We start from the raw sequence: 19,127 nt of genomic DNA on the forward strand, positions 1-19,127 counted from the left end.
AGGTGCTGGCACAAGGCTCTGCACTTTCTGGAGTGCAGGTGGATTTTTAAACCATTGCCTCTGGGGTGTCTCTCTGTGCTGTGGGAAGGGCCAAGGAAAGGCCATTGAGCCACTCTGATGGTTGCCCAGCAAACAAGATATTTGGAAGTCAAGGCCTGCAGGGCCCAAATCATGAGACACAGCATTTTGGGGGCTGCAGTATGCACAGGAGCTTTGCCCAATCTCCCCAAGATGGGCAGGTCTGATCAGGCACTGCTGGTTTTCTCCAGGGGAAGATGACGATGACGATGAATGTGGGGAGGAGAAGCTGCCCTCCTGCTTCGACTACGTGATGCACTTTCTGACTGTCTTCTGGAAGGTCCTTTTTGCCTTCGTGCCCCCGACAGACTACTGGAATGGCTGGGCTTGCTTCGTTGTCTCCATCCTCATGATTGGCCTCCTGACAGCTTTCATTGGTGACCTGGCATCCCACTTTGGCTGCACCATCGGCTTGAAGGACTCGGTCACTGCAGTCGTGTTCGTCGCACTGGGGACATCGGTGCCAGGTAAGCACAACCACGGGGCTTGTTGTGAAGGTCCATCTCCACCCAGGCTGGGGCTTGGGTTTGGGCTTGGGTTGGGGTTTGGGTTGGGGTTTGGGTTTGGGCTGGGAGAGCTGTGCTCTGCAGGATCCTGGAGCACAGGTTCGAGCTCTATGTGGAAATCGGTTTTCAGTCTCAGATGGGCTGGAAGGGCAGAACTGCGATGTGGATTCAGTCCCGTGGGAATTATTTCAAGGACCTTCCCACTGCAAAGACTGTGAAGTATCTATTTCTGTGGGCAGCCTCCGTGGTATCGACTTTCAGAGTCGGAGTTGGTCTTTGGTTAAAACGCTGCCTGCGTTGGCAGTCCTGCACTTTAAGCATCTGCTGCTTTAACCTTGCTCCCAGGTGAGTTAAGTGCTAGTCCATACTCAGGGCATGCTTTCCAGCATGGACACCTTTGTGTGAGACCAGGTTAAGATGGATCATGGCGAGGTTGCTGAGCCGGGGGAGCTGCTTGAAATGCAACTTGTGAAGCTCTGGGGATTCCCTCATCAGCTTGTGTAAGAGAGCCTGTGCCTTTCACTCACCTTCTCCCATGGGCTGTGCTGGGCAGGCAGAGCCTGGTTCCTGGACAAGGGGCTCTGACCCAGCTCAACCAGCCCTTGCATCGGTCACACATTCCCTCACCACCTTCAAACTTCCGGTTATCAGCACTCAGATGCTCAAAGATCCTGAAATTGTCCTAATGCTACCGAAGGCAAAGAAAAGAAGCAGCAGTACCAAAAGGAAGAACAGATCTGGGGCAAGGAACAGAAGAAGGAGCATTTTTTAGACCTCTGGCACTAGAGGCTTTAGGCAGAAGGTTTGCAGGGCTTCTTCACACCTTTGACAGTGAAAATCTTCCCTCCTGCCTTTGCTGACATAAGGTGGCATTGAAGAAGTTCTTTTTTAGAATACATTGGGCTACTCTTGTTTCAGTTGGCTCCCAGGTCATGCTGTGTTAGCTGGGTGCTGCTTGGGCTCCTCCACCCCTGCTTTCCAGGAGATGGGCAGGCACCAGAAGAGAGTGCAGAGAAATCAACACTGACAGGGGCCTTCCCTGCACTGAAATCACTGCTCAAGCTTGCAGAAGTGCATGTGGTTGTTTCCACACTCATCCCTTCTCTCCAGTGGCAGCTGCGGAGCCATGGAGGCATCAGCACTGTCCCACAAGTCCATTACTGCACTATAATCAAGGCCCTTTCCTTCCCTTAGCAATCAGGTGCATTTCCATGGCAGCTTTTTTTTTTTAAATAAAGCAGACTTTTGATTTCTTTGCTGCAAATGGACCCTCTTGCTGTGCTTATATGTGCCCATCCCCTCCTGTCCTTTGGAACTGGATCTTTGTGCCAGGCTGCACTTCGCCATCTCACCTTGGAGCCCGCTGGGGAGGAGCAGAAAGGAAATTCTGTAGAATTAAAAAATGTGAAATATAACCTTGTTGTTTTCTTTTCCTGAGCCACCCTGGGCTGCCTATGCCCAAGGTGATCTGGGAGTGCAGATATGTTCGGGACTCATCTTCTCATTGTTAGCTGAGAGTGCTCACCTGGACAAATCCACGGGCTGATCCCTCCTGCTCTTCCTTCCCCCTGCAGATCCAGAGTGGGTTTGGATGTAAAATCAGCACTTCCCTGTGGTGCAGAGCAGCATCATGCTGGTCTGCCTGACACAAGGTTTTCCATTTAAAAGGCCAGCCAGGTTTTGTCACTGGTATTGAAGCTGGCAGAGCACCTGGGCAAGCATGCACCACCCACATGGTTTTTCTTCCCAAGGGATGGAGGATGACTGCTGGCTTACCAAAGTGCCAGGGTCTGCACAAGGCACTGGACTTCAGGAAGGCAAAAGGTGCTAGAGGCCACACGGGGGGAAGCCCTGTATGTCTGAACATTGAGGTTTCCCCCTTGTGCATTTCTGGATACTGATAGTCCAGAAGAACCAGATAGTCCCCTGGCTCCTTGGAAGTTCCATTAGAAGGGGCTGTACCCTATCCCCTTACCCATTATTTTCTTTCCCCAGGTGTTGCCATTGACATTTGTCCCCAACTGCCCTCTTCTCCTGGGTGCTTCCTGAGGGTTTCTCCCCATCTTTCCTTTGCAGACACATTTGCCAGCAAAGTAGCAGCAACGCAGGACCAGTATGCAGACGCCTCCATCGGGAACGTCACCGGGAGCAATGCTGTGAATGTTTTCCTGGGCATTGGGGTGGCCTGGTCCATCGCAGCCATCTACCACGCGGCGCACGGACAAGCCTTCCAAGTCTCCCCTGGCACGCTGGCCTTCTCCGTCACCCTCTTCACCATTTTTGCTTTTATCAGTGTGGGAGTGCTGCTCTACCGGCGGAGACCCGAGATTGGAGGTGAGCTGGGTGGGCCGCGGACTTCCAAGCTGCTCACGTCCTCACTCTTTATCCTCCTCTGGCTCTTGTACATATTCTTCTCATCTCTGGAAGCCTACTGCCACATAAAGGGCTTCTAAAGGGACAATCAGAGATAGTAAATATGTGTATATCTATATATATCTATATAGAGTGATATATAGGTATAGATATAGATATAAAGCTGTGTATAATGAACAGAGAAAGAATAAAAGAGATTTGCCATGTTCACACACCTGCTGATGGAAAGCGGCTTTGGAGCATCCTTTGAACTAGGCAGGACCCCAAAGCCAGCAGGACCCCTCCCCAGGCAGCAGCCCCAGCCAGGAGCCAGGGGCAGGGCCCTTTCTGCAACTCGACCAACAGGAGCGGCCGATGGCCACCGAGCCCCTTCCCGTCGCTGACTCCCACCCGCCAGCCCCCGGGAGGACGGATGTGATGGCGACCGGGGTGCGTCGGTGTGAGGAAGGCCAGAGTAGCTGGTGAGAAACAGAGCAGTGGGCAAGGGAAGGAGAGGAAAGCAAGGGTTCTGATCTCCCACCGCCATCCAGCTGCCTTCACCACTCGGGAACAGGCCCTCTGGCCCTGTTGGAGAGGAGCAAGAGACCGAACTGAAGACAAGGGGAAGCTGGGAGCTTTCTAAGGATAGAACACAAACCGTTTTTGTCATTGATTTGGGGTTGGTTTTTTTGTTTCGTTTTGGCGTGTGTACAACTAGCATTTCCCACCCACATGCCCCTCACCTTTCCCTGTCCATGCTCTGGGGGTGCACAGCCGCAGCCTCGTGTCCGGTGTTCCAAGCCGAGGCTGCGCGGAGCGGCGGGAGCCTTCCTCCCACTCCTCCGCCTCCTCGGGCATGCTGTCGTGGTACTTGTAACATTTGCATGAATGAAATGAAATCTATCTGTATATAGCATCCTATAGCAGTAGTCCTTCCAACCATGTGGGTTGAGCATTGCAGATTACAAGCATTTTCTTTTCACTGGGTTTTATTTATTTTTAGTTACTTCGGTTTTGCCATAGGGTTTTGCTCGTTTGTTTGTTTGTTTCCTCTCAGCGGGGGCAGAAAGGATGGAAAGCTGTCCCCACTTACTGCTTGTGGCATGGGTCTGTGAGAAGCAATAACAGCCGTGCAGCTGGAGGTTTTCAGGAGAGGAAAGCCCGCGCCCCAGAGACTGCAGGCCCTGCCCAGCTCTGTGGATGGGGTCCTCTGATGAGCTGAAGCCAGTGTGAAGGCCTCCTCTGTCCACAGGAGGTTTTACACGAGGTCCCAGGGAGCCCGAGTGGGGTGAGCAGTCTGAGGGGAGCAAGCCTGGCTGACTCCCAGCACCTCACGTGCTTCTGCCTTTCGAGTCGGTGGCTGCCTCAAAGCCCTTGGCCCCCTGCTATTCCCTGTATCCCCAGAGGTGTAGTGACAGCCCCTGTTTCTGAGTGTTAAGCCATCAGGACCGGTCCCCAAAGCTGGTCTTTTCCCACAGCCATTTGGAGGCAGAATAATCCAAGGTAAGGGCTGAAGGGCTGTACGAGATCTCCCACTCCACTGAGTGTGACCAGGAAGTATCCCCCCAGGAAAAGGCTGTGTTTTGCACTCTCCAAATCCAAAATCACTGGACAGGATGAGGCAGGGAGGTGTAACTCAGCATCACTCCCCTGTAGCCAGGAGTGCAGGCTGGGGTAGAGAGTCGAGCCAGGGAAATGTGGGTGTAGAGCTCCCCAGGGCACAGCACAGGGGAGGCACTGGGCACTGGTGTTGAGAGATATCTTCTCACCCCATGCCCTTTGCCTGGCTCCCTGATGCTGCAGCCAGGCAAACTCCCAGCCTGCATGTCTGTGGTGAGCTCTTCCCACTCAGCTGAAAACCATGTCTGATGCTTGTACCATAACCAGCTGGCTGGGGGTATCTGTACTCATTTTGAACTATCTGTGGAAATTTTAATTAACCTGCTGTAAGGTTTTCTCTAGGAATATGAAGTTGTGGGGTTTTTTTTTTCTTCTCGAGCCTTTTTTCACTTTTGATTTGTTTCGGGGTTTTTCTTTTTAGTTTCTCATTGTTTTGGGGGAAAAATCAAACACAGGTGCAGGTTGTTCAGGTTTGTGATTACCTTTATGTACAATGATTTCATTTTCATCTGTTTGGCTTCATTTTTTTTCTTTGTGTGTATTGCCCACCACTATAGGCAGTGAGTCCACTAATTGTGATGATCCTTATCAATGGTACACAATGCACAGAGAAATAAAGTTTGTAATGACTCCTGATGGATCCAGTACTGCTCCTGCATATTCTCTATGGAAAACCCTTCTCTCCCGTCCAATTGTTTCCCCTTTGTACCCATCTCTCCTTGACTCATTGGCTTGCCTTCACCGTGTTTCTGCCACTGACAGGGGCAGTGGTGCCTTGGCACAGCCGCTCCTGCCCCATCTCATGCCCCTCCTCCCGTTCCATCTCCATGGTGCCTCAGGCTCGGTGCGTGCTGCGGTGCAGCTGGGGCTCACAGCCCACTCCACGCTCAGGGGGATGCAGGAAACCACCCAGGGACAAAGCTGCAGGGCAACCCACCCTCCTGGGGCCAGGAGCTGCTCCTGTGCTGCATCTCTGGCCAGTGCTGGCTTGCCCTAGGCTTGGGGAGAGCCGTGGGTGTGCCCCCAAGGTACAGAGCAGCTCTTTCTGCTTGTGTCTTCTATAGAACTGCTCCTGCTGCAGCCTCACAGTGACCTGTGCTGGGTTAAGCCATGAGCTAACTATGAGGGAGAATGCAGAAGATGCATTACCAGGACAGGGTCCATGGGTGCTAAAGCAGATCTGAGACACCCCACGAGGCTGGGCTGCTCTCCAGAGGTGCCTGCCCGTGCCCCAGTCCAGGTGCCGTGGGCCGTTTCAGACCCATGTGCCTCGACACCGCTCAGCCAGCACTGAGGAGGAGAAAAGTTTCCCCATGCCCAGGCATGTTGCTCCTCCCTGTGTTTCATCCAGCATCTGTTGAGCTGTCCCCAGATAAACCCTCCCCGCACCGCTTGGGAGGTCCTGCTCTGACAGCTGAACTCAAACACCAGCTCTGGAGATGGGCCCCAGGCAAGCACTGCCTTCAACACTCCCCAAGCCGCAGAGAGCGTGGCCAGCGATGTCCGTGTGCTTTTCCAGACAGCGGATTGTGAAAGCAAAGCAGCTCTTCTGACCCAGTAATTGCATCTGCTGAAAGGTGATCTTGGTATTTCCCCCTCATCATTTGCTTCTTCAGAATGAATTGCCATGGCTGAAGTAATTAACAAGTCAAATGGGACTTGTGTAGCCACTCAGGTTAGCAGACAGTGAATAACTGTTCTGCTCACAGAGCTTTCCAAAGGGAAAAGCAAGCAGTGCTTGCTTAGGACGAGGCTTAAATCACAGGCTAAACACCAGCCCTGTTGATGCAGTTGCTCTCTGCCCACTGTGTGCTTTTGGGCATCTCTAACAAGGCTGTGCACTGCGTGATGTGTTGCGTGCCCAGTGGCTCATGGAGAGGTCATGGGGGAGCAGCAAGGGGGAGCACCAAGCCCCCATGTTCCCAAGGGTGCCCCAGCGTTCCCGAGGGTACCAGGCCTGCTCTTGTGCACAGTCTCCTCCTTAAACCACACTCTCCAAAGGGAGAAGAGAACTGCCCTCCCCCAGGAGACGCTGGCACTGGCTGGCAGTGCTGGGGTGCAGCAGGAGGAAGCACAGTCCCCAGCACAGTCACGCCTTGTCACAGCTCAGCTCCCTGGATCCCCTGTCTCATGCCTGAACTCTCCCACCTCTTCCTCATCCAGCCTCCCCACCCTGCCTCACATGGGCAGAACATCGAGCATCTCAGATAAAGGCCTGGGTTTATGGATGTTGCCAGAAGCAGCAGTTTAAACCCTCGGCCTCCATCCATCTGCCTCATTTGCTCTCATCCCCTCTCATCACCCCACCAGCCAAAAGCAAACCTTTCCATGGAAAAGGATGCACCACGTGTCCATGTGCAAAGGCCATTCAGAGACAGGCACCCAAATGACTCCACAGGCCACTGCCAAGCACTTGAGGACAAGCAGAAGGAACACACTAGTGACAGCGCTAACCATCTTGGACAAACCATATTCCCAGCTCGTCAGGGCTCAGCGGGAGTGGAGGCGAATCCCCGTCACAACCTGAACGCTCGGAGAAGGCGCAAACCAGGAAAGAGCCGCAGCTCTGCAGTGCCTCATGGCTGGGCCCACCCAAACCACCGCCCGTGCCAGGGCAGCCCAGGAACAGCTCCATCCCAAGGTGTGACTCCCTCATCTCCAACCCAACAAGGCTCCTGCCCCTGTGCCACCCCGCTCCAGGCAGCCTGTGATGCCTCTGGGGCGAGGGGTGATCGCAAGAGTCATTAGTGCATCTTCATCCCTGCTCCCTGACAGGACAGAGGGGAGAAGGGAGGCCTTGAGGCCGCCGTGGTCACGAGCCTGGCTGTGAACTCGCTGCACTATTTCTGCTACGGGCAGGGACTGGAGAACCAGAGCCCCTGTGTTATTGTTACAGCTATTTTTAAATTCTCGGGTAAGAATCGTCGGCGTTGGTGGCCATATACATAACGCAGGAGGAGGTTCAGCTGCGTCCCTGGAGGGACAGAGCTGGGCATAGCCGGAAAGTGACAGAAAACTTAACGCTGGATGCTCTAATTCCAAGACAAAGCCCTGCATTATTTTCTGTAGGCTTTGGCACCCAAGCCCATCTGGAGAAATGTGTTTGCAGAGCACCAGGAACCTCTCTGGCCTCTCTGAGCATGCAGTGACCAACTACTGACGCCTCTACACATGCTCAGCACAGCTGTGGAAAAGCCTGTTTATCTTGTAAAAAATTGACTCGCGCAGGAAAGCATCCAGAGGCGTCCGTATTCTTGCAAAAAGCACCAAGGGACAATAAATACAGTGAGATTCCTCACCTTTTAAGGACTTGAGCCTTTCTGCTGTTGGAACTGGAGGTGCCAAGAACCTCTTGCCAGCCAGCAGCACCCCTCACACAGAGGGAAGGGACACTTTGAGGGAAAGGGGCCTGCCTGGCCAAGTAGGAGCTGTTATCAGCAAAGATAGGCAGGAGCTTGCTGCTATTAGCAGGATTTTCTGCTTGTGGTACGTCCCTGAGAGCATCCAAGGAGTCTCCACAGGGTCTTGCTCTCTCTCTGGAGCATCTTGAGAACAGCCAGTCCTGCCCCTGGGACCCAGTGCCCCCAGGGTGGTTCACCCCCTTCTCCTGCAGTTTCTGCACCCTCCCTTGGCTCCTTCCCCTTTCCCAAAGGGAATGCCAGCTTGGGGCTGCCCTCATTAGAAGTGTGGAAGAGAGCACTGGGGCACCCACTGTTCGCAAAGCAGGTGCTGTGGAGCACTGCTGGAGCTGGGTGGGATGCCCAGCATTGGAGGGCACCAGGAAGGGACAAGTGCCATGGGGTGCCACCCAGATCTGGAAACCTTGTCTCAAGCACTGCCACAGCATGTCCCCTGCCCTGGCTGCCATGGGCGTGGACATGCACCTCAATTTCTGCACAGGTATAGCACAGCCTCCTTTTTTGGCCCCTGGACAGCTTTTTGGCTGTCCAGAGGCACCAATCCCGGACAATATTTTTATCTCCTTTGATTCAGAGCGGCCCTCAGCCTGTTGTACTGTACCAGGAAAGCTTTCTGCTCCTCCCTGTGTGCAGCCCCACCCCAGTTCAGGTGGCAATGGGAAGGACCATTAGTGATGCACCATTAGTGACCCCACCTGGTGCTGGGGTCCTCCAGGTTCTGCCTCGAGCCATCCCGAGGTCCCAAAATCACTGTCTATGCACAGTGACAGTCCAGCCTGGGGCTTGCTCTGTGCTTGCCTCCCCTGTGAAGCCTTTTCACATGCCATCTTCTCCCAAGCTCCCTGCAGAGAAGCATTCTCTGTCCCTCCTGCCCCACAGCTGGGGCATTCCTGTGTGGGACACTTTCCTTTTCTCACTGCACCGAAAAATTATTCTTGTTAGCTCAGCCTCGCTGTCTGTATCTCAAGGCTGGACTTGAGCCCCTACAAACCAAGGAGCAGGCAAACTTCCACAAAAACCCCGGCATGCTGAGCCCCTCCCATTCATCACCCAGGCACAGGCACAGTCACTACCTGCAGGCACAGTTTTTATTGTGCCACTGTCCCTTGCTCATGAGTCTGTGGCAGATTAAACATTTTTTGTGGAACTTCCATTATTGAGTCCTACAGATGCTCCAACTCCACCCCCCAACCCAAACGTGCCTCTACATTTCCAAAACAAGCTGATTTGCTGTAGCTGGGGGTTCAAGACTTTCCTGCCCTTGCTTAAAATGGGCAGAGTTTAAGTAGCGCAAGTTGCAATGGCTTGGGATGCTTATCCACACTTAGAGCTCCTAAACCCTTGCAGGACATGGGAGACTGCCACAGAGCTCTCTCCCTGCACCTCCCGACCTCTTTGTTGAGGTGGGATTTATTTCTCGTCCATTATTTCCAGCCCAGAGGAGTCTCTTTGCAGATGCCAGGATGAGACCTGCATGGAGCACAGCCTTGCTCTGTTTGCCTGATGGAAATTGCCATGTCCATGGCACTGCCATCCCCAAGAGTGTGTCCCCCTCTGCCCCAGCCCACAGGCCCTGGCAGGCTCCTCGCTCGCAGAAGTGTGAGATTCTGGCAGATGAGCTTCTTTGCAGAGATACTTGGAAACGTGCAGAATTTCTAAGTCCCTGTAAAATTGCTGCGCTGGCGTGGGCAAGGTTGAATCCCAGTGGTGCAAACATGTCCCAGAGCTTATTTGGGAACATTAATGAAAGGTTTTGCAAACGAGTGGCTTTGTGATTCCCAGGGATGTAGGGAGGTGCACAAGCGGATTTCTCCTTGTTCTGTGTAACGCTGAGATGCCTCCCTTGCCCTTTGCCTCCAGCTACAGCCCTGGGCACTGCCCTGGCCTTTCCTTGCAGCGTGGGCTGTGATGAGCTGCCCCTTGGCTGAACTCCCCCTGCTCAAAGGAGAACGGACTGGTGCCTGTTTGTGTCTTCGTTCACTTGCCCCATGTTGCCTCCTTCATCTTGCGAGCTCTTGAGAAAAATGTGCCCATGCAGGGAGCCTTGCAGGAGCCCTGCTTGTCTTGCTCTTAATCAGAAAACATGCTCTGCTCTCTGCAGCTCCAGACAGCAAAAGATGGCAATAATACCTCTTACATTACAGGCACTGCGTTAGCAAGGAAGAAAATGTTATTTATTTTTTCCCTGACAATACTTGTCCTACTTCTTTTTTCCATAATGCATTAAGCATTAGGAGGCACAGCTCTGCACACAGTCCAGCTCTCAAGACTACCTGTTGAGGACATTGCTCAGCAATCCAGCAGTTTTATTTGTGGATGAAGGGCAGAAGGTGGTGAATTCTCCTACAATTTCTAGCTCCTGCTGTAAGACACACAGCCATGCTGGCAAAACCCACAAAACACAGGGTTTTGTAAAATGCAGTCTTTGTATCCTGGGTCTCTGTGCCAAGTAGACCTGGCATGAGGTTGTAAAATCCAAATCATGAACTTCCTGAAGACCACTCAGCAGAGATGGGCATCTTTATCCCTACTGCTGCCTCCAGGCTATCCGGAGAGGTCTCTGGCACACCTGGTGTTCACCTCTTGTGAATGTCACCGCTAATCAAGCGAGAAGAGGACGTGGAGTAGACAGACGACATTCTACCTCCCACCCCAAATACAAGCCCACAGGATACCCCCAGCAAAAAGCAGTCAGACTTCCAGGAGCACAGCAGTCCTTGGGAAACCTCACCCACCTCAAAGGCAAGCAGGTTCCCCATGGTGCTCACTCCACGCTGCTCCCCACATCGCTGCCATGAGGGAGGGGCCGCTCGTGGCTCAGCATCCTGCAGGCACAGCCAAAGGAGACACCTGGGCTCCCCAGGCTTGCTTGTGGGAGCATAAGCCAGAGAGACCTGCAGGGAGTGGCCATAGTATTTCAGAGGAGAGATAAATGAGATGGGAATTAGTAAAAAAAAATGATAGTAGCAGTAATTTAGATCCATCACTTATTTTCCACTGTAATGAAGTGGCCCAATTATCTTGATGCTTGAGTGACCACTCCAGTTCTCAAAAGTAATTTCCACACACTTGGACAACTGCTCCTCCTTCTAGAGTAACCATCTCAGAAAGAAACACATCTTTTCTTGGCAGTAATTCTTGTCAGCAGCTTCTCACACTGTCCCACTCAGGAGTGGAGGGACACTCGGGCAGGGAGCTGCCTGCACAGCCTGTCCCGGGGTTGCTGGACACTCCCCACACCAAGGGTCCCCTGGAACAGCAGGATGCAGGTGGGAGAGAGCTCAAACTGGCTCGCTGGGCCTGAGAAGTGAGGGGGACAGCTGGTGGCTGGATGCAGCCCATGAGGGGAGGCAGGCAGCAGGCGTGTGGTGACTCTCCTCATGGGCACCCCATGCCAGGGTGGTGGCTGGGGACAGCACTACCAAGGCAAGTTGTCCTCTGGAATTTTGGATGTGCTGCAGAAAGAATGGCTCTCACTTTCCTGGTCTCCTCTGAAAGCCACCAATCTCTGACAGCCACCAATGCGCCCCTGCTGAGCAGCCCGAGGGGAGCTCCCCGTGGCCCCGAGAGCAGCACGGGGCAGGCAGGCAGGGAGGAGGCTGCAATCACCCTTCCTGACGCACCCAAAGCCACCTGCCACAGTCATCCTGTCACCCATCACCCTGTGTGTGTCCCCCCAACAGCCACAAGGCGCTCTAGGGCAGACAGACATCTTGTGCAAACCTTGACAGAGAGAGAGAGAGAGATCTCTGACAGCCCAACCAGCCCCCTGGTCCCCCCACCAGGGACAGGGCAGGCAGACCCCAGCTGGACAGAGCCAAATTATTTCAAAGCTGGGCTGAGAGTTTGCAGGAGAACTGGTTTGCCTGGAGACAGAAACCAGAGCATGGGTCATAAATTCAACTCCACCTTCCCTCTGCCACCTGCGCCGTGCTTGGCGCCGTGAGCTGGCACTGCCCCAGCAATGCAGAGCCCTTGTGCCCCAAGCTGAGGGTCGCCCGTGGGCTCAGCAGCTGGAGCCCCCCAGTCTCTCTGTCTCTGTCACAGTTCCTCACAAATTCAATGGCACAATGCAGCTACACTATTTGAAAAGCCATAATATTTGTTGGTACGACTCTTTTATTACTGTCAATTTATATATATATTTGTTGATAAAAGAGGTCATCTTGGGAGACACTTCCAGTCTACTGGGAAATAATTGTCCGATGCTGTATATTCTGTACATGCTGTATAAACAAAGCAAAATATGTAAATCTAAATGTTCGGTGGACTCGGTGGCACCTCCTGCAGGGGGAGATTGGGACCAGGCAAGGCCCCTTGTTGGGCCACCACGGCTCGGGCGCGGGGGTCCCAGCAGAGTCACCATCCTGCTGGGCCCTGGACACGGTCTGGGGCAGGATCTGGCCAAGGTGCAAGGACAAAGCCTGCGGCTCCCTCGGTGCTTCTCCCCACACGAAGGTGAAAGGGGGCGGCTTTGGGAGCAAGAGCGGCCGCGCTCGACCTCCCTCCCGGGGCACAGCACGGGGCCGTGCACGGCCGGATCCATCGGGAACTCTCAGCGCAGCACGCCCGGCGTCAGCCACCTGCTCCCCAGGGAGGATACCCCTCAGCCACCACCCAGCACGACATCTCTAAGCCTTAGGGGTCCGAGAGAGACAATTCCCTGTGGGAAGACGGCTGGTGACAGCAGAGACTGGCTCCGAGCATCCGGCTTCTCCAGCTCCTTCCCACGCCAATCCCAGCTGCCCTCCTTGGTGTGTTTTACAGCAGTCATGAGCTGTGCCCTTCTAACCCGACACACGCTGTTAGAAAACCTGTTTCATATTTTCCGTGGTATCAATCTACAACTTTTGAAACTATTGGACACAGTCGTGGTAGCCTAAAAGTTGTGCTGAGCTCATATATTTTTATATTTGTGGTGTTTTCCTATCAATAGAGAGTAGTGAACCCTATAGCTGAAAGTGAACTATTCAAAATAAATATATGACTGCAGAAAATCTTTGTAAAAATAATTTATTTGAAATATTCTGCCAAAGATAGCTCTCTAATGATCTGTAAGATGTCGTTTCTCTCTTTTTGCTCTGAATGTCATTGTGAAAGAACTTTTCTCCCCATATCTTTTGAAGTTTGTTTTGGTTTTTTTTTTTTTTTTGGTTTTTTTTTTTTTGTATCTTTAAGGGCAAAGAAATATTCCAATGATTTTTTTACTAGAGCAGTAAATAGAGTAGCAAGGAGGCACGAGACAACTTTGCAAAGGTGATAAACAGGATCCGGTAACAATCACTCTGAAAATCGGTTTCTCCCGTAGTTCCTCTGGCTGACAGATGGGTTTTGAACCCTAGGACAGCTGTCCAGCAGGAAGACCTTGGCTGCTGCTGCTGTGGCTGCTGTGTAGCTTACCCAAAGGAGAGAAATCTCTCGAGAATCCCATCCCCAGGCTTGGGGCATTTGGATCCCCTTGCATCCAATCTTAGCCTCTTCATAATTTATGGGCATGATTTATTTATTAGTCCTTAATAGGCCCTGTGGCACATGGGGAGCCCTCACCCACAGCTTTGAGGGGCTTCAGCCATTCCCTCCACGCACCTGCCAGCAGCCCTGAAGCAGTGGCACAGGGAATCCTGCTGGCATCCAGATCTGTCCCCTTCCTCACACGGGGGCAGGGCAGGGGACACCCAGCCACCAGGGGACACGATACTTTAGCAAGAGGATCCGTCCCTGCAGGTATCCAGTTAAAACAGGGGGAAGTAGAGCCTTTTAGCATGGAGAAGCTGCCTAGACAAGTCTTTTAGAAATTACCTTTTTTTTTTTTTTTTTTTTTTTGTTATAGAGAATAATCTTCTTTCCCTTCTTCATTTCTCCCTTTTGAAAGAACTTTTCAATACTAGGGAAAGCCTTCATTATCCTCTGTGATCCCCAGGTCTGCTGCGGTGGAAATAAATCCTCAGCCATGTCTGTTAGGCTCCACCACTTCAAAGAGATTTTTGGCTCAGACTTTTTTCCCTTCTGAGCAGATTCACAGTTTTTTGAATGTCTTGGTCATAAAGGTCTGGACGAATTAACTGGTTAAAAAAGGAAATAAAAGCCCTGTTCCAGTGAATGTGTTTCCACAAGCAATTCAACTTTTGACTCCCCCTAGGTCAGGCACGTGTGTGTTTTATTGGGAATGGAGATGGGAAAAGCAGTTTCCAAGCCATAAGGTGTGACGGGTGTGATGGGAGAACTGCTGTCCGTGGGGTGTGGGTGGCACACTCTGCAGCCGTGGGAACCACGTGCCAGGGAATCTTTGTTCCTCTGTGCAAGAGCTCTCTGAATCCGGGGCTGCGCAGCTGCTGCGTCACAGGGAACCGCAAGCAAGCCAGGGAAGACAATGGTGAGAAGAATTGGGTTTCTGATCACTGTGCATTTTGTTAATTAGTGAATTCAAATAGTTTTATTTTTACCAAAAACAGATAATCTTTATTCCAGTAAAGACAACTGTTGACTTGAGATATATATAAATATATATATATATATAATTTGAATGGTTTATATCCTGTTGCTCTAACTACATAAAATGGAAACATGTTGCAAGTTGTGTCATTCCAATATACAAAATAAATTACTTTTCCCTGCATGCTGCCTGGGTATGTTGTGATTTGAATTAAGAGTTATATTTGAATTGCCTTATTCAAGAGGTTGTATGTTACCTAACTGGGGAATGACCTGGCACTGTTCATCACATTACATGTGTACTTGATGCTGTGTTATGTCAAATTCAGATGAGTTGTCTGTCATCTATGTATTTTGTGGGAGATCTTTTATCTTGTTAAACTGTGATATGTAAACCTTCATTGCCTGAAATAGTCACAGTTGTATAAATCAGTGTCTTCAGCTGTTTTCCTAATTTTAACACAATTCCTAACACAAAATATAGATGTTTGTAAATTCTTCATTCATTTGGTCTATTCTTATGTATGAGGCTTTTTTAATCTGGCAAAGCAGTAAGATAAGGCAGCTTCCCCGGCAATTTTCAATCAAGGCTCAGCTACATTTCTATCCCTCGGCAAGAGGCAACAACCAATTTTCAGCAGCGACAGTTGGCATTCGGGATGTCTGTTTATTGCTATTATCTCTCCTGGCTCGGATGGGCCATTATCACTGCAGAACGCGATGATTAATGACAAGCCAGACGTGACGCTCCTGCAGCGACAGCGCTCTGGGGACCCGGCACCTCACAGCGCCTTCCTCAGGCCCCGCACCTCTGCCGTGCCCCAGGCTGGGTGGGAGGCAGGGAGGGGTGGGAGTCTCTGCAGACACAACTGGCAGCAGCACAGTGCGGCCAGGAAACAGCTCGGGCTGGGGAACAGACCCGCAGAAGCCCATCTCCAGCTGGCAGACGACTGGAGCATTTCTGGACATTTCCGCCCCCATGCCTAAAATCCCAAATTAAACAGTTGTTGGGATCGTTAAAACACTCCTGCCAGACTCAGACACGGTCCCTGCTCAGCTGCGCAGCTGCCGCATCGTCCTGAACACGAGCAGCAGAAATGTCTCGGGCACACGAACCACGCCGAGGTGTCTCAGCCGTGCTGTGAGAGCCCCACCGTGCTCTCCCCACTCTTCCAATCCGGGCTGCAGTTGCACACGAAACGCTGCTCATTTTTTATGTCTAGTAACCGTGAGAAACACACGGCCACAGAAAAGAGCTCCTGGAGCAGGACAAGCTGTGGTCCTGGGCTATTGAATTTCTTTCCGGAGCTTCTAGTGCTAAAAAAATTCCCATCCCATCCACAAACGTATCCTTTTTTTTTTTCCTTTTTCTCCCTTTAGTGCTGGCATGCTTCGGGTTTGAAGGCTGCCAAAGGGGGAAAATGCAATGGGAAGGGCGGGGGTAGCACGGGGTGGAGGCTGCCAGCGGCAGTGCGGTGCGGCACCCCGCAAACGATCCAGAGGACTGGGGGAAACAGGCTTGCTAGAGGCAAGTGTGCGGTAGAAATTCTAATTTTAGCTTCAGCCGCTCGGGGGCTCTCAGCGTGACCCCAAGAGTGTCACCAGCGGCGCCCGAAAGCCGCAGCGCTGTCACCCACGGCCGTCGAGACCGGCACAACTCAGCGCAGGTAACGGCGGGGGCGGGGCCGCGGGAGACGCGTTCCGCCTCCAAGCCCCGCCCCTCGCCCCCCATTGGCTGCGGTCGGCACCGCCCCTACCGCCATTGGCCGGTGCGCGGGCGGGTTTCCCGCGCGCGCGGCCGGCGCGATGGCGGCGGAGCGGGGCATGGAGCTGGTGCGGGAGCTGCACCGCACCGCCGGCGGGCACCTCCCGCCCTTCCGGGTGAGCGGGGGGCTCCGGGAACACCGGGAACACCGGGGTGGGCCCGGCCGGCGGGCACCTCCCGCCCTTCCGGGTGAGCGGGGGGCTCCGGGAATACCGGGAACACCGGGGTGGGCCCGGCCGGCGGGCACCTCCCGCCCTTCCGGGTGAGCGGGGGGCTCCGGGAACACCGGGCGGGCCCCGCCGGCGGCCCGCTCTCGCTGACTGTGTCCGCTGTTGCAGACGGAGGAGCTGCGGCAGGCGCTGGAGGAGATGCGGGCGCTCTACGAGCGGAACCAGGCGGACGTGTGAGTTGGGCGCCTGGTCCCGGCGCGTCCCGCAGAGCACGGGTGGTGCTGCTCCCCGGCCCGCAGCCCTCCTCCTACTCCTCTTTCTCCTTCCCCACATCTCCCAGGTCCGAAGCGAAGTCGGGACGGACGGACCTGATTTTCCTCATCCGGTTCCGGCACTGCTGCCTGCTCCGGAACCAGCGCTGCCTCCTGGCCTACCTGTGAGTGTCACGGGGGGTGGCCGCCGTCCTTTGGTTCATCCCTGCCGGCACAGGGTCTCCAGGGACAGGGTGTTGGGACTCGGCCGGGGCAGGTGGCTTTTCCACGAGCAGCAAGGCAGCTGTGGAGCTGGTTCTCCTTGTGTTCATTGCTGATATCACCACAAAGAGAAGGCTCTGCTTCCTCCTGTTCTTTAAAAGTTTAGATTACTAGGTGTCAGTGTTGCCTGGGGATTTTGCCAGCACTCACCTCAGCGGAGATGCTGGGTTTGCCCCATTTCTTCCCCTAGGTACGACCGGTTGCTGCGGATCCGAGCACTGAGGTGGGAGTATGGCAGCGTTCTGCCCAACACCATCCAGTTCCACATGTCGGCTGAGGAAGTGAGTCAGCCTTGTTTCAAACTCTTCCCCTCTTTCCATTTATTCCTCCTGGAGGATTATTTAGTACAATCAAAACAGGGTAGTCTTCCCCCCACTATAAACATGACATTTAACATGTTTTTCTGTAAACACTTATTTGTGTGTGTTCATCATTTGTGGGTACAACCCTGTTAATGTCCACAGGTGGAGTGGTTCAATCGGTACAAAAAGTCTCTGGCTACCTACATGAGGTCAGTAGGAGGAGAGGAGGGGCTGGATCTCACACAGGACATTAAACCTCCTAAAAGCTTGTACATTGAAGTAAGTGTAAGATTTCTGGTTTCTATCTGTGAATAAACCTTTTCTTGACCATCTCTTTTCAAGCATTTCATCCCCGTCCCAATTCAGTTCATCAAGCAAAGCCTTTCAGAGTTCCAAAGTTTTCACAGGTTTCTGTGTTTTACTCTGCCTGCCAGCATTTTACTCCTTGTACTGAGGGCACATAGTACATTGAAAGGTGGCATTTCTAGTCTGCAGGGAGTTTGTGGTGAGGTGAACTATCCAGGAAGAGGTTTTTGCAGCTTTCTGCAGAAGCTTAACTAATTAGACCAACTAGAAACCATGTTCCTGTGCTGAGGACTGTTAGCAAGGGGGGTGGTTGGTTTTTTCAATGGACTCTTACAGAGCTGTGTTTCCACTTTGCAGGTGCGGTGTTTAAGAGATCACGGGGAGTTTGAGATCGATGATGGCACTACCATCCTGCTGAAAAAGAACAGCCAGGTACCTGTGACAGGAGTGTGGTCTGTTCTCTTCCTTCCCTTTCACTCCCATGACATCCCCCTGCTTATCCTGGCCTTGCAGCATGTCCCAGTCCCTGCATACACAGCTTCTTGCACGTGCTGTCTGCATGGTCCAGACTGCAGCTCTGCCTGATCTGGTACCATGAGGCACTGGAAATACAGCACAGCAAACAGAGCTGGTTGTGTGCAGCAACAAATCCAACAACTTCAAGGAGGGCTTTTCTGTGTTTCTGTGCAGCACTTTTTACCCCGCTGGAAATGCGAGCAGTTGATCAGACAAGGAGTCCTGGAGCACGTCCTGTCCTAAGTGTGCAGGACAGGAGGGACAACTCTTGCTTGGTGGCCTGCCCACGATGGGGACTGAGCTCTGGTGTGTGCAGGACTTCAGACACATCAGTATTTCTGCAGTGGCACCCCGCCACTCTTCCTAACAGCCTTTGATGCCTTAAAACCACAGCTCTTCATGAGCAAAGGGTGCATACTGGTAATGTAGCAATCCTGGGAATCCAGGATAGTGGGGGGGCTTTATCCAGGCCCCACAGCTACAACCAGGGTTTGTAAGTGCATTTTTGTTTGGAGTAGTTCTTCGTTCACACTGTGCATGTGGGAGTAAGATACCGACTGGCTGGGCTCTAGAAGCCAGGAAAGCTCCATGGTTGCAAAATAAAGAACTGCTTCAGCCTCAGTCTCTTGGGTTTTAAGAGTTAATGTGGTGTTCATTCAGCACTCTGATCCAGCTCTCCAGCCAAAGCCATCCTGACCCTGCAGTGTGATGGTTATTTAAGTGCCTCAGTAGAACTGCTCCTCCAAGTGTCAGATAAGGCTGCACAAGGATTAGACATGAAGCCTTGTCCCCCATCAGAGACCCATAAATGTTGTTTCTTGAGGCGCTGTGTGAATGATCACTGCAGTCTGGGCCATGGGCCTGGGTTTTTCCCAGTATGCTTGGCTGTGCCTCTGTTCCTCTGAAGAATCTCTTATCCCAGAGCACTGGTCTGGCAGGGCCTAGGGGCTATTTGGAGTAGGGGTGGGAAAGGGAGCAGAGGATTTTAAGGATTGCAGTTAGCACAAAACCAGAACAAGGCTGAAGAACTGCTTTCCCTGTCTGGTTCTCCTACTGGAGCTGTTTGCTGTTGCACAGTGTCTGAGAGAACACTTGGAAAAACATTAGCCCTAAGTAAGACTAGAGGTT

The 19,127-nt window shown here is 52.6% G+C and overlaps 2 protein-coding genes across 7 annotated transcripts in view; both read left to right on the forward strand.

The window, feature by feature from the left end:
• The window catches only part of SLC8A1 (solute carrier family 8 member A1), a gene marked incomplete at its 3' end in the record, with an annotated part of 99,834 nt that extends 96,797 nt beyond the window's left edge, over nucleotides 1-3,037 (forward strand). For all 6 annotated transcript variants that reach the window (XM_082276828.1, XM_082276829.1, XM_082276831.1 and 3 more), the window contains 2 exons: nucleotides 270-545; nucleotides 2,661-3,037. In XM_082276828.1, coding sequence (XP_082132954.1) covers nucleotides 270-545; nucleotides 2,661-3,037 — 653 coding nt within the window. The remainder of the gene's footprint in view (nucleotides 1-269; nucleotides 546-2,660) is intronic.
• Nucleotides 3,038-16,213: 13,176 nt separating this feature from the next.
• Nucleotides 16,214-18,673, forward strand: GINS1 (GINS complex subunit 1; the record flags this gene model as incomplete). Its single annotated transcript, XM_082302311.1, has 7 exons — nucleotides 16,214-16,288; nucleotides 16,511-16,575; nucleotides 16,683-16,778; nucleotides 17,066-17,156; nucleotides 17,340-17,456; nucleotides 17,841-17,915; nucleotides 18,174-18,673. 7 exons carry the CDS (start codon nucleotides 16,214-16,216, stop codon nucleotides 18,240-18,242), a joined length of 588 nt encoding a protein of 195 aa, XP_082158437.1. The 3' UTR covers nucleotides 18,243-18,673.
• Nucleotides 18,674-19,127: the final 454 nt, after the last annotated feature.

The sequence above is a fragment of the Coloeus monedula genome (genome assembly GCF_965178545.1).
Source record: "Coloeus monedula genome assembly, chromosome: 2".
In the NCBI taxonomy this organism is placed as follows: domain Eukaryota; kingdom Metazoa; phylum Chordata; class Aves; order Passeriformes; family Corvidae; genus Coloeus; species Coloeus monedula.